The sequence below is a fragment of the Anopheles maculipalpis genome, chromosome 3RL (assembly GCF_943734695.1).
Source record: "Anopheles maculipalpis chromosome 3RL, idAnoMacuDA_375_x, whole genome shotgun sequence".
Taxonomy (NCBI): Eukaryota; Metazoa; Arthropoda; class Insecta; order Diptera; family Culicidae; genus Anopheles; species Anopheles maculipalpis.
The window spans coordinates 32,836,285-32,849,306 of record NC_064872.1 but is presented as its reverse complement, the minus strand read 5'-3'; the positions used below and the strand labels follow the sequence as shown (position 1 = coordinate 32,849,306).

At 42.9% G+C, this 13,022-nt stretch overlaps 5 protein-coding genes across 6 annotated transcripts in view; 2 read left to right on the top strand and 3 right to left on the bottom strand.

Moving 5' to 3' along the window:
- LOC126565482 (cytochrome c oxidase subunit 4 isoform 1, mitochondrial-like) overlaps positions 1-11,559 on the bottom strand; it is a 174,031-nt gene extending 162,472 nt beyond the window's left edge. The window contains exons 1-2 of one of the 2 annotated variants that reach the window (XM_050222662.1): positions 11,338-11,559; positions 10,900-11,252 (exon numbers count right to left, since the gene is read on the bottom strand). In XM_050222662.1, the coding sequence (XP_050078619.1) occupies positions 10,926-11,252; positions 11,338-11,544 (534 nt within the window). In that variant the 5' untranslated portion in view covers positions 11,545-11,559 and the 3' untranslated portion in view covers positions 10,900-10,925. Of the gene's footprint in view, positions 1-10,802; positions 11,253-11,337 lie in introns of those variants that run through there. The other variant, XM_050222661.1, reaches the window with a different exon arrangement.
- LOC126564129 (protein MCM10 homolog) overlaps positions 1-13,022 on the bottom strand; it is a 297,632-nt gene that overhangs the window by 177,280 nt on the left and 107,330 nt on the right. The gene's annotated exons all lie outside the window — the stretch shown is intronic.
- On the top strand, positions 1,774-2,439 carry LOC126565484 (6-pyruvoyl tetrahydrobiopterin synthase). Its single transcript, XM_050222664.1, has 3 exons — positions 1,774-1,850; positions 1,911-1,990; positions 2,057-2,439. Exons 1-3 carry the CDS (start codon positions 1,783-1,785, stop codon positions 2,437-2,439), a joined length of 531 nt encoding a protein of 176 aa, XP_050078621.1. The 5' UTR covers positions 1,774-1,782.
- Positions 3,107-5,106, bottom strand: LOC126565235 (alkaline ceramidase). Its single transcript, XM_050222393.1, has 4 exons — positions 5,003-5,106; positions 4,505-4,761; positions 4,300-4,437; positions 3,107-3,422 (listed from the first exon to the last, which is right to left on the bottom strand). Exons 1-4 carry the CDS (start codon positions 5,096-5,098, stop codon positions 3,107-3,109), a joined length of 807 nt encoding a protein of 268 aa, XP_050078350.1. The 5' UTR covers positions 5,099-5,106.
- On the top strand, positions 6,300-9,507 carry LOC126564014 (protein shuttle craft). The gene is made up of 3 exons (XM_050220915.1): positions 6,300-8,762; positions 8,921-9,272; positions 9,359-9,507. The coding sequence occupies exons 1-3, from the start codon at positions 6,301-6,303 to the stop codon at positions 9,488-9,490; spliced, it is 2,946 nt and encodes a 981-aa protein (XP_050076872.1). The 5' UTR covers position 6,300; the 3' UTR covers positions 9,491-9,507.

Genomic DNA, 13,022 nt, shown 5'->3' with positions numbered 1-13,022 from the left:
AAAACGTACCTCATCCGGATGTCATAAAATTACCGTAAGAGCATTTATCGAGAAAATAGCTTTTTGCAGCAGAAAATGGATATGGAAGGAAGCGGTGCATCATGATTTGCCTCACGTGGAATCTGCATCGTGCTTCTTAAGCTGGCGAAGAGACCTGTCGAGGATATGCTGGCTGCTTAGACATCATTTTGAAACAATTTTCATCTAATTGTTTCCTTTCTGTCGGTTGGTCGGCGTCCTGTCTCACGAGCAAAGGGTAATGGCAACGCTCTTAAACGAACTGAGAGTTGAAAAGCGTCATACTGAAGCGTATGAACCACTAAACGGTTACCGGTGACCTTGACATTAAGTTACGGCTAGAATCTCTAGTGCACAGGTAGTACTACTAAAGATACTACGGTGTTTTCCGTATGATTGAGTTATTTTGTGAGAATTTATAAGATGGCCGCTTGTTGTTTGTTTCAAGGTGGATTAAGTACGCTTATTGTTTGAGATGTTTCAGTTTAAAATTGTGTTTCAATGAAAGATTTTTCTGGACAAAGTTTACATAAACTAGAAAAAATATATGGGCCCGATACTGAACTGACTATAATAGCCCTCCATTTCTTGCTTGGCTATCTACTACAACAGTCAAGTCTACACTGCAAAGTCAAGATCACAAAGTTAGGAATAATTATTGCTTTTCTAGCCCATTCATTAGTTCATCAGTTATTTGTCAACGATGTATGCAGAACCTGTCTCTGACCATTTTACCTTTGCTGATTATATTCAATTTTGTTTCTTCTATCTCTGGTCTCGGTAATTGTTCCTCGATCCAATCCTTTCTTGATTCTTGACTAAACTTTACTCTAGTAAATGTTCTATCATATCGTTCTCTCGATCTCGTCACCTTTTTGTCTTCAATTATATCCTCAGCTTTCTCGTGATTTTGACGAGACGAGTATAACTCCCGGGCTCCAAACTTACTTTCGCTGCACAATTCAAAGCTATGATATCTAAAGGCTACAAAATGATCGGCCTCATGTGGAAAATGACCATTGATTTCTTACTGATTTTGCCAGCCCTATGTTGCGCGCTAGAGCGCCATTTCATTATTGTTATAAATAAATATAAATTGTTATAAATTTGTTATAATTTTAATGCTTATTTGAAGTAATGAAGTTCAATGAAATTCTTTTCCGTTTCGAACAGTTGATTCAACCGAGAATTAGCCTTTTAAACGGAAATTATCATGGTTTGAAATTTTAAATTACGCTTTAGCACATTTTTAGTACAAGCCGTCTCTCCAGACATCAACTACACGTGCTACACACACGCATTCGCTGCACAGTGAGATAAGAGCAGAGCTCTAGGGTCTTTGAAGAATTCTGTATTGTTTAATTAAAAAAAATAATGGGAAATACTATTTTTGGCTTTTAAACTTTGTATTTTGCTACTATCTGATTAAGAAATCATTCCAAGAAATCAATTATTTTAAAGTCAAGTTTATTTCTTCCAACGAGCGTTTTCGCTAATAAAATATAATAGAACCTTATTTTTATCCATAATCCCCCTTAGTGCTAAGAATGCGGTTTTGTTTTGACTGTCCAACGCAAGGAAAAAAAAGAAAAACGTGACGTGAGAACGGTGTTTTTTCGCAAGTTTGTTGCTTTATTTTATTACAACAAAGTGCATTCTACAGGTTAAGAGTTGTTTTACTTGTTTTAGGTGCAGTTGTCGATTAATACGCATTTTTCTCATTTTACTTAGGTCAGAATCTTATCAGAATTCGCAGAGCGGATCATGTCATCCCGACCACAAGTTTATTTGACCCGAAAGGAATGTTTCAGTGCGTGTCACCGGTTGCATAGGTAAGTTATTCGGTCTATTAAATTGAGAACAAAATAATACAAAGATATTTCCCATTGCAGTCCCTTTCTAAGCGAGGAAGCGAACCGAGAGGTTTACGGCAAATGTAACAATCCAAACGGGCACGGACATAACTATACCGGTACGCCAACGTGAACGTGAACCTTCAAGAATGCTTTCGAAACTTTCCTTTTTTTTCTCGTTACAGTGGAGGTCACGGTACGTGGCCCGGTTGATGCTAAAACGGGCATGGTGATGAACATAACCGATCTAAAGGAGTACATGGAGCAAGCAATAATGAAAAAGTTGGATCATCTTAATCTCGATAAAGACGTGCCATACTTTAAGAATCTCGCTAGCACTACTGAAAACGTGGCCATCTTCATATGGGACAGTTTAAAGCTAATCATGAGCAAGCCGGAGCTACTGTACGAAATTAAGATATACGAGACGGACAAAAATTCGGTCATCTATCGTGGGGAGAAACATTCTGCTGGGCATCATCATCATCATCAGGAGGCGGTAAAACAGTCGCGAGTTACAAACTCATCCGAAAACTCGTCGAATCTTTCGTCCGACTCGGACGGTTAGACACGTCTGCTTGCAGCTGTGTCGTTGCGTGACCAGTATTGCGGACCAATCGTCGACACCTAGATCTGAAATACCGTTACATCCCATGACCAAGATTCCTATATCACAATATATTTTTGGGCCTATTTTGACAAAACAATCGCACCAGTACTTTAGGAGCAAAATAAAAATGTTTCCATAGCGCATTAAAATTTACTAGCACTGGTTTTTATTAAAACTTTTGCGAACTAAATCTACACAGAAACCATGCATGGAAGGGGGACTAATAAATAATTTATCTAACCTCTTTCCTATCACTCTGTTGCCTATAGCAACGGCTAAAATCATATTTCCTAGTATCGACAATTCCTTAATGGTGCTGTTTTCTTTGTACACGATTATCAACAAACGGTGGAGTTGGTGGTGTGCTGGAACGAAACCTTTGCAAAACCCGAACCAATTTCATCGTGTTTTTAAAGCATTCTGTTTTCTTTTTGGTACGTTTACAAAACTTCCCTTCACTATTCATTCGTTACAAGCTGGTTGATGCTTAACATAACAACCATTTCCTATGCGTAATGAAAAGTGAATGAAAGGTGCATTCTTTTGGCATGCAGGGAGAGAAAGAGAGCGTGGACCGACAAAGTGGATTTCTACTTGAAATTTACCTTCACCTCTAATCGAACGTCTAAATAGCATCATCAAACTTTTTGTCGTAATTAATCGACACGTACGGTATGCCCAGCTCGAAATCGTTCCGCGGCCAGTATTTTAGCGTCGGGCGACTTTCGGGCCGTTCGTCGTTGACGAAAAAGTAGGCAAACAGTACGCAAGCTGGATAGGCGGAGATGAAGATGAGAATGTGCCAGAAACCGTGCAGGTACGGAAAGTTCATCGATGACCAGGCGTCACAGAACATGCGATCGTTAATCCAGCAAACGATGGCCATGATCAGGATAGTTGTGTTACGCACACCGAGCCGATACACTCGTTCATCTTGCACACTGCGAATAAAAAATTGCATCATCAATGTTAAAAAATTATCACCATCAATGTTACAGCGCACATTAAAATCAAGTTCTTTGCGAAAATCCTTCCATCATTGTTTTGTGTAAAAAATGGGACCATCATAAAAGGTACATATTAACCGAAAAGACCACATTTTTACATTCATTCATTGTTGAAATATATTTTTGAGCGAAATTGGTCCCATTCAAGTTATGACGTACTGTAAAGGAGATTTTGCAGAGGTTATTGTGCCGCATCAAATTTTCATTGCTGAACAGTTTCTGCTGCACACATCTTGTGGTCACTGGACATTGCAATCCTGCTCGAATTTGGAATGTTGGTCTCTTAATAATATAATAATAAATATTACCATATATCACATCGTATTGCAGCTTCGCCTTCCACGTGAAGGTATGTTGGCCGCAGTTATTGTAATTGTTCATGCACTGTACGGTTGTGCTTAGTGAATGAAAGCTATACTGACCAATTTCACTTGGCAAGAAGCCTGCATTATGGTTTAAGTTGAATTTTTTCCCCTTATTTAAGATGCTACACTCGGCCTATTGATACTTAATGAACGATAAGTACATTAGCGATTTTTTATATGAAACTCACACCCCAAGTCAAATATTGATCAAAATTGAGCTGGATGTATTGTTATCTAGGTGGTGGTATTTTTAGTTCTCATCCATTTTCATAAATTTATCAGATTAAATGTGAATGGTTCGCAAAAAATCTACGCAATAATCCAAAAAGTTTCAAAATAGATTGAACTAACATTCTAACCTTTAAAAAAACAGAATCGTGTCAATATTTTGGAATAAATAGTCAAAAATATGTTGGTGCTATGCTTATTTCGCTCAAAGTACTTACATTTTCAGCTCCTGGTACAGTAAATAGGTGGCCGGTATGGCCAGGAACATAAGCGCGAACGCATTTATGGCGGGATGACAAAACGAGAGGGCCGTTGCCACGATGGAAAATATCGTCATCGACAGACAGAATCGTTTTCTGAAAAAAAGGTCGTTGAGTATTAATTTCTTCCCTATTTTCAACTTGCTAATAATCCTACTTTTACCTCGATCGTTTGAAAATTCTGGGAAAATGACGTCGCGGACAGAACAGGCTTAACGTAGCCATAAACACCCACAGTATGGTGAGCTCATCCAGCAACTGACCGAGCAGGCTGAGCGTGGCATGAAAGTAGGCCGACGAAAGGCCGACCACTATCAGCAGTACCCAGATCAGATGTATGGCCGGTTGTATGAACTTGCCGTAGTCTTTAAACAGGTAGATGAGAAACGGTGGACCAAGCAGAAATAGAACATTGCTAACCTGAGAAAGAGAAAGTTATGGTTGAGGAGGAAATATCAAGTAGGCCGTAAAATGTGTGTTGCATTGCCAGTACTGTGTGGTAATTGCGCACATGAAGGTAGAAGGGATAAGGTTGTAATTATATAATGCAATTACACGAGGGTTCCTCCTCTTTGCCATATCAACGACCACATCAATCACACACAATAATCACTTTACAATATTCTAAGATTATAAAATTGAATTTTTAGAATATACTAACCGTATTAACAAATTCCGCAATATCTGGCGACACGAGATAGTTGCCTTCGCACCAATCCACTGGTGAGCTTCCTCGTTCGAGATGTTCCCAAGTCATGTTGCCAGCCACATAAATATGAGCAGAGATTCAACTAGAAATAGAACGATTATACTCTCTATCGCTAATAAACGTTTGTTTCCACGACCGAGCGGGGTCAGTTTGAGTTTAGAAATTGCATTACCTTTACCAAGTTTGTTGTTGATCTGCCTGCTGGCTGATGTTGTGTTTTCTTTGTGTGCTTTTTTTCACAATGCTTCCCAGCAGGCAATTTTATGGCGTACAAGGCTCGAACAAGTCTGCTCCGAGCGCGCCGTGGTCCGAGTTCGGGCAGTTAAAGCGTGTTTGACAGAAGATATCATGGCTAGAAAAAATGATTTAGTTCTGCCCAAAGTAATTTCTGTCAATAACTCTCGTAAAGTTTAAAATCGTAAATAAATAAAATAAACTCGTAAATAAACATAAAAAAGTTGTTATTTTTACATGGTAGCTTTTTCTTCTTCTTAACGCTTAACTTAGTTTAACGACCTTCTGAATATAATTTTTAACGCTTCTCGGCTTAACGACCTCTAAGGTTACGCCGGCCATCGAAAGGCTTACTAGACTTGCCGATACCACGTAGTTGAATAGTCAATCCTCACTACGTGGGGTCGACGGTCCAGATGGAATTTGAACTTCGGTCCAGCCGTTTGAAGACCGGCGCCGCTGTCACCTACCCTGGCGTATCATGGCCCCTGGCATGATATTTCTCTTCTAAAGCGGAATTTTCTGTCAAATGAAAAGAATGGCATACAAATTCCGGAATTATTCCTGTAATGTAATTTGGGCTTGTCTGTTGGGTTACGCCGTTTGACAGCTCGCTGAATGCTGTCAAAACTGACAGTACCCGTACTCCCATTGCTTCTTCGGAGCTTTGCGCAAAGTCGTGTTACCCGTGTGCAATTGAGATTAATTTCTTACTATATTATTTAATTTATAGAGAAGTTTACCTACTTTCTTCATTTGCTAGGTGCGTAAAGGTTGTGTGAAGTGCGTAGGATAAAAAAAACTTCGCATATAGTAAATTATTTGCTCTGCATAAAACCATGCGTGTGTCTGATTTGCAATTTCATCATTGAGAGCAATGATACCGTTTTAATCGCTTCCCCCACAGCCCAATCTTAGCCTTCGAGCAGCGTACAACTTTCCCCAGCCAGGAATCGCCGTCCGAGGGACATTAGGCTTTGCCGGCTACGGGCCCGACGCCTTCGCTCTTGGCCACTATGGCAACGAGCGAAGGAAATACTGCTCCAAGCGGCAGCAGTGGCAGCGCCAGCTTTGATGACTTCATTTCCCAGTTCAATGCACGGGTCCAAATACAGCAGCAACTGCAGTACCTCCGATCGAATCCCACCAACCAGCTACCGGAACCGTCCCAGCAACCGGCAGCATCGTTCCAGTATTATGGCTTTACCTCCAACCTTACTCCAACGGCGGCCGAATTTATCCCACGCAAATACCAAACTGACCCCCCGACACCGAGCAATCCGATAGACACTACCACCACACTGGCGCCTGCCGAGCCGGAAGATCCGGATGATAGAGAAAATGTTCGTGCCGGACCATCGAATCACTACGGTGCGGGACGATCCGCCGCAGGCCGTCCACGTCGAAACGAAAGCCTTAAACCACGCAACGGTTGGCACACGCGAGACGACCGTCCCGTGGTGGGCCGTCAAGCAAAGTGGAAATCCAACCAATCTACCCCCGGAAGTGGACGACTACGGGTGCACGAGCCGGACGATTACGCGGCTGATTGTCCACCACGGAATGGGGAAAATTCTGCTCGCCGTGCCGGGACAAACCGGTGGTGTGGAAATCGCACACTACAATCGTACGAACCGGCGGATGAGAGACGTTCGAAAAAGCCGCCCGAATCACCAACGACGATGATAAAGCCACTTTCGAAGTGTTCCCAGCGGGAAAAGCTTATGCGCGAGATCGAATGCTACCGGCTCGAGTGTTTGGTGTGCTGTGAAATTGTAAAACCGATGCAATCGATCTGGTCCTGCGGCAATTGCTATCACATACTGCATCTGGCATGCGTTACCAAGTGGGCTACTAGCTCGCAGGCGGAGGATGGTTCCGGATGGCGCTGCCCCGCTTGCCAGCACGTGACGAAAAAGATTCCGCGCGAATATTACTGTTTCTGCGGGAAGCAGAAAAATCCGGCCTACAGTCGGGAAGATTTGGCCCATTCGTGTGGCGAAGTGTGCGGCCGGCGTGAGCTTTGTGAGCATGCATGTACACTGCTGTGTCATCCTGGACCGTGTCCACTTTGTCAGGCTTCGGTACAGCGAAAGTGTGGCTGTGGACGGTTGGTAAAACCGGTCCAGTGTTGTCTAAAGGAAGAATTGCTGTGTGATGCTGTGTGCGATAAGCCATTAAACTGTCTCTTGCATCGGTGTGTGAAACGTTGTCACGCAGGAGAATGTGAAGAGTGTGCGGAACAGGTGCAGCATAAGTGTTACTGTGGCAAAAGTGAACGACAGGTCAGCTGTAGTGTGGAAAATCTCGAGAAAACTCGATACGGGTGTGGAAAAACGTGTGGCCTACCGTTGGCGTGTGGAAATCACAAGTGTCCGCGTGCGTGTCACGAGGGTGAATGTGAACCGTGTGCCGATGCACCGGAACTTGTGCTTAGCTGTCCGTGTGGGCGGGAAGCAGTCGAACCTGGGAGTCGTCAATCCTGTCTCGATCCAATACCAACCTGCACCGGAAACTGTGGCCGAAAGCTTACGTGTGGTCCACCCGGTGCAAACCATTGCTGTGAAGCCCAATGCCACCGGGAGGCAGTTTGTCCACCGTGTAAAAAGTCCACCATGGTAAAGTGTCGCTGCGGTAGCATGGATCAATCGATGAAGTGCAAAGACCTGACGACCCGTGCCGATGATGCGCGGTGCAAGAAGCGATGCGTACGAAGGCGTAGCTGTGCCAAACATAAGTGCAATCAGCTGTGTTGTATCGATTTTGATCACATCTGCCCAAAAACCTGCTCACTGCCACTGTCCTGTGGGCGGCATCGCTGTGATAAACCCTGCCACAAGGGTAACTGCCGGCCTTGTCCTCGTGTTTCCTTCGACGAACTTACGTGTGACTGTGGTGCTAATGTTATCTATCCTCCTGTACCTTGTGGCACGAAGAAACCGTCCTGTGAGCGCCCGTGTAATCGACGGCATGTTTGTGACCATCCGGTACTACACAATTGTCACGCCGAAGCGGAATGTCCACCATGTGTAGTGCTTACGACGAAGTCCTGCTATGGGAAGCACGAACAGCGAAAAACCATCCCATGTTATCAGGAATCGTTTAGCTGTGGGATGCCTTGTGCTAAACCACTCGGCTGCGGTCGACATAAGTGCATTAGAACTTGCCACGAAGATGAGTGTGCACAGGAAGGCGCAGTTTGTAAGCAAAGCTGTACGAAAACGCGGGAAACGTGTGTACATCCGTGCAATGCACCGTGCCACGATGAAGATTGTCCGGACACGCCGTGCAAAATATTGGTCGAAGTAACATGTGAGTGTGGAAATCGGAAGCAGCAACGCACGTGCCACGATTTCCACAAAGAGTACCGTCGCATAGCAACAGCACAGCTTGCTTCGTCGGTGCAGGAAATGCAGCGTGGTGGATCGGTCGAGCTGAGCGACATTCTTGGACCGATTCGACCGAAGTCTAATAAAACGTAAGTCATTTTTCCCCCTAAGGAAAATATAGGGTTTTTCTGTCCTACTCGCAACCTTTGCCAATAATCTCAACACGTTCCATTGCGTTGCCAACATTCTATGGGCCAAAATCTGTACATGTAAACCTATTTCTATCATTCATTTTCTCTTCCCACAGACTGGAGTGCAATGAGGAATGTCGTCTACTGGAACGTAACCGCCGCATTGCGATCGCACTGCAAATACGCAATCCCGATCTGCCCTCCAAACTGCAGCCCAACTATTCCGAAACGTTGCGTGCCTATGCAAAGAAAGATCCGGCCCTGGTGCAGATGATACACGAAAAGCTTACCGAACTGGTAAAGCTTGCCAAGGAAAGCAAGCAAAAGTCACGCTCCTACTCGTTCCCGGTGATGAACCGCGAGAAGCGCGGGATAGTGGAGGAAATGTGCCAAATGTTTGGCGTTGAAGCGGTTGCGTACGATGCGGAACCGAATCGGAATGTCGTTGCGACGGCGGATCGACTAACGGTAGGTGGATTTTTGTGGTTTTTTTCTTCTTTTTTCTTTTGTATTCTCTTGCCTTAAAGAAACTTTTTTTTCTCTATAACTTTTAGTCGTGGTTACCGAGTATGAGCCTAATGGAGGTACTGAAGCGGGAGAATGGGCAGCGCCGTATTATTGTGCCGAGTTTGAATGCATGGGGTCGTACGAACTATGCTGGTGCGGCAAGTTCGAGCAGCAAGTGAAAAGTGGTGTGGCCTGATATAAGCGTCATGCATCTAAACATTGTGTTATACCTTTTTTGAGACATTTTTAGAATTAGTTTTATTTAATAACATCTGTAAGCGCCTCGAGGAAGCCGTCCTTCGTGTACTTCTTTCCTTTATGTTTCTAATGAATTTGGTATTTATTAATTGTGAATAAAACACGCATCAGCCGAGGGTGGAGAAACGGTGTAGAAGGGCTGATGATAAAACGGCAACCAAAACATATTATCTTTCAGGCGAATTATTCGAGCCTTTTTCAGGGTAGAATATAGTGGTTTGAGGCGAAAGATTGAAAAATCCTAAATTGTTTTTTTTCTCATCGGTATTGTCTTCTCAAGAAGACAGGTATTGTCCTCTTAATCTACACTGTGTTAAAAAATAGTCCGCACAGCATAGCCCGAGCGTACAGCGAACATGATTGATTAAGTTAATAAGATTCCGAACGATTCACTATGCCTGCAATTCCGAAAAACCTTTTTACCTTAATTCCTGAGATCAACGGTCACTTTTCGAATTTCAACCGGGATTTTAATGTGTGAAACGATATTTATTCAAGGAAAAAACATTAAAAATACGAAAAATTAACTTTGTAACACAGGAAATCGCATCGATGACTTTGTTTTTTTTTATGAAAGCACTTAAGTAAACCCTATGAGTGTCACTTTTGCCACGGATTATCCAACCCAACCAATTTAATTATTATTTTTATAACAAAACGTTTGAAAAGACAGTCCGTACAGGTAGTACGGACAATTTTTTGACACAATGTAGTAATTGAAGATACGCGATGAGTAAATCCTCCATCACTAACAGCTTTATCTAAAGTCCAAAAGCCCTCGTAGTTATCAAACGAGTCTCATCTACCTATGGATCTCATGATTCAAGCCTTATCTACCTGACAGAAGTTGGAGTCTCATCAACCAGGAGACTTCGTAGTCAATGAGGTTTCAACGTCCAAGCAGACTCCCCTTCTAAGAGGTCTTTTCGTTTTAAGGATCTTGTTATATCCATGGTCCAAAACTTCCCAAGAACTTTTATAACCAGAAGTATTCTCGCGACAGGCCTTCTCAAGTCTAGCTCAGCCTTTGTTGAGAGAAAGTCTTTTTTTAGATATTTTCGAACATCTAAGATAGCGTTATTGCTTCATCCCAGAATTATATAAGACCCGAAATTATGATCGTGCCAGACAAAGAGATATTACTCTTGAGCGCGTTTTCTCGTTCATAAAACCCCAATTTCACAATTCATTTTATCTGGTACTACACTACACAAAGCAACACAACAGTAAAGGTATCCTAGAGGCATCACTGATATTTATTTACTCAACAGGTGCCCACAGAACAACAGGCTGTGTGAACCATGTTAACAGGATCACGGAATTTAATTACTTGCACAGCATACCATTGGTAACGCTTTACTTCCACTTGTTGTTGTCGTAGTCCCACTTGGAGGACACACCATGGATTGGGTTAATGTTGAGGTCCAGCATACGCTTCAGCTGTGCCTTCTGATGTTCTTCATCGAACGTTTCCGGAATTGGATCGTACACGAACGTCTTCAGCAGCAGCATTCCGATCAGGCTCATAGAGGTCGCGATGAGGGCACCACCGAGGCAGGCTTTCCATTCACCGGTCGGGTGCTTCATCTCGGCGAAGGTTTGGCAGAACGATGCACGGTACAAAGCTTTCTTTTCCTGGACCGACAGCTTCTTCCAGTCACCCTTCTCCTTCTCACGCAGAGCCTGCAAAAAAGGACAAAAGAGGACAAACCGCATCATAGTAGACACATCCAGAAAATGACAACAAGCGACCTTGACTGACACTTACCAGGACATCGCGGGTGTTTTCCTTGAAGCGGATGGCCGGCATAGGGTAGTCGACACGGTCAGCGTAAACTGGCAGACCGTTCCAGCCGTGTCCAACGACCTCCCGGTTGCCGATCTTCTGCGAGATCATGTCATGGGCCTGGCGGGTGCCCATCTTCGCACGAAGCGCATTTCGCAGCACCACCGTCGCAAGGTTCACGTTGGCCATCGTTTCTGTTGAAAAGGAAAGCTCGGATTAATTATTGCACTTCAGTATAGGTTTCCAACACAACGGATTCCAAATGACAGTGATGACGGCTGCCCAAAGGAACATATGACTGCTTTGATCGGGGAACGGTGCGCGACATTGCACAACAAAAAAAAGCACAGCATTATGTAACCCCTAAGGTTATCCCTTTTCCCTTGCACCACACGAGTGCAGCACAATTACGCCCTGCCAGTAAAAAAAAGCACGTAAACTATCATGCCACCGATAAGGAATTCTATTAACGATGCATTGAGCGCTCCCGTGGCCATATATTCAGCTTATTTTCACCATCTTTCTTTGATTACGAAATCATAACCCCAAAAAACAAAAAAAAAGCCACTGCTTGTTCCTGGCCAGAACCGTTCCTCTCTCCATTACCGTATATCGAGCGCAACACACTAGCAGCAATAGGCTATGGAATGTGGAAGAACTATCACTGTTTATTCGTTTGGCCGAGGTGGTTTTTACAGCACCAGAAAACACTCACCTCCAGTGAAATTTCGAATCGACCGAGAATCGGAGAAGTTTTTTCGCTAGGCCTGTGTTTAGGAAAAAAGGGGGATGCAATTTTGATCGATCTGTCAGTGAAGCACAGTGGTAGTTTTAGTAGGCCATCGAAGATGACGGCTACATTTAATTGTTGATTTCAGTGCTGCTCTCTGGTGAGAAAATCAAATGAATAATATTTCAATTGAAAAGCATTCGGTTGCTCGTAAAGAGTGGTAATTAATTATACTTTATTATTCTATTATTTCTCATTGAAACAAATTTACTAAATATCTGCCTGTACCTTTCAAAGATGTGCTACAAACGTGTCTGCAGCATTTGCTTGCTGTCGATTTCTTATGCTCACAGAACGCCCCTTATTCTTGTGGTAGAAAAAAGGTTTGTAGAAAAAGTGGCATATGGGACAAGAAACTCATCTAGCGTCATTGAGTCCATTAGAAATAAGATAATACAAGCTCCATGGCATTTCGAAGGCTCTGGAAGAGGAGTGGAAAGTTGGGCACCCCTTCATCACATTGCATCTTAGTTCGACTATCTCCCAATTTTTGCTAGCCATGTCAAGCCATGTAATTGGATTTTTAGCTTTTTATCTACACTTTTTAGTTTATTGATCGTTTAACAATGATCACGGAAGGCAAAAATCGTATCTTGTCTATAACAACTGCTTGACGAGGAGCAAAAAACGTTAAATAAAATTAAAAAAAAGTTTTACTTAAACAAAGATCGGCTAAAGCTACATGTACTTTTGAATGATTTTTAAAATCATTATATTGGTCTTGAAGAACGTTTTCCGTTGGTGTTTGTATAATTTTGATACATCAAGGAAATTTGCATACACCAAAAACATTGTATAAGTGTATGTAAAATTTATACAAAAATGTTAATATATGTATTTTATTGTTCTCTATCACTTACTAAAACATCGCTTTTAG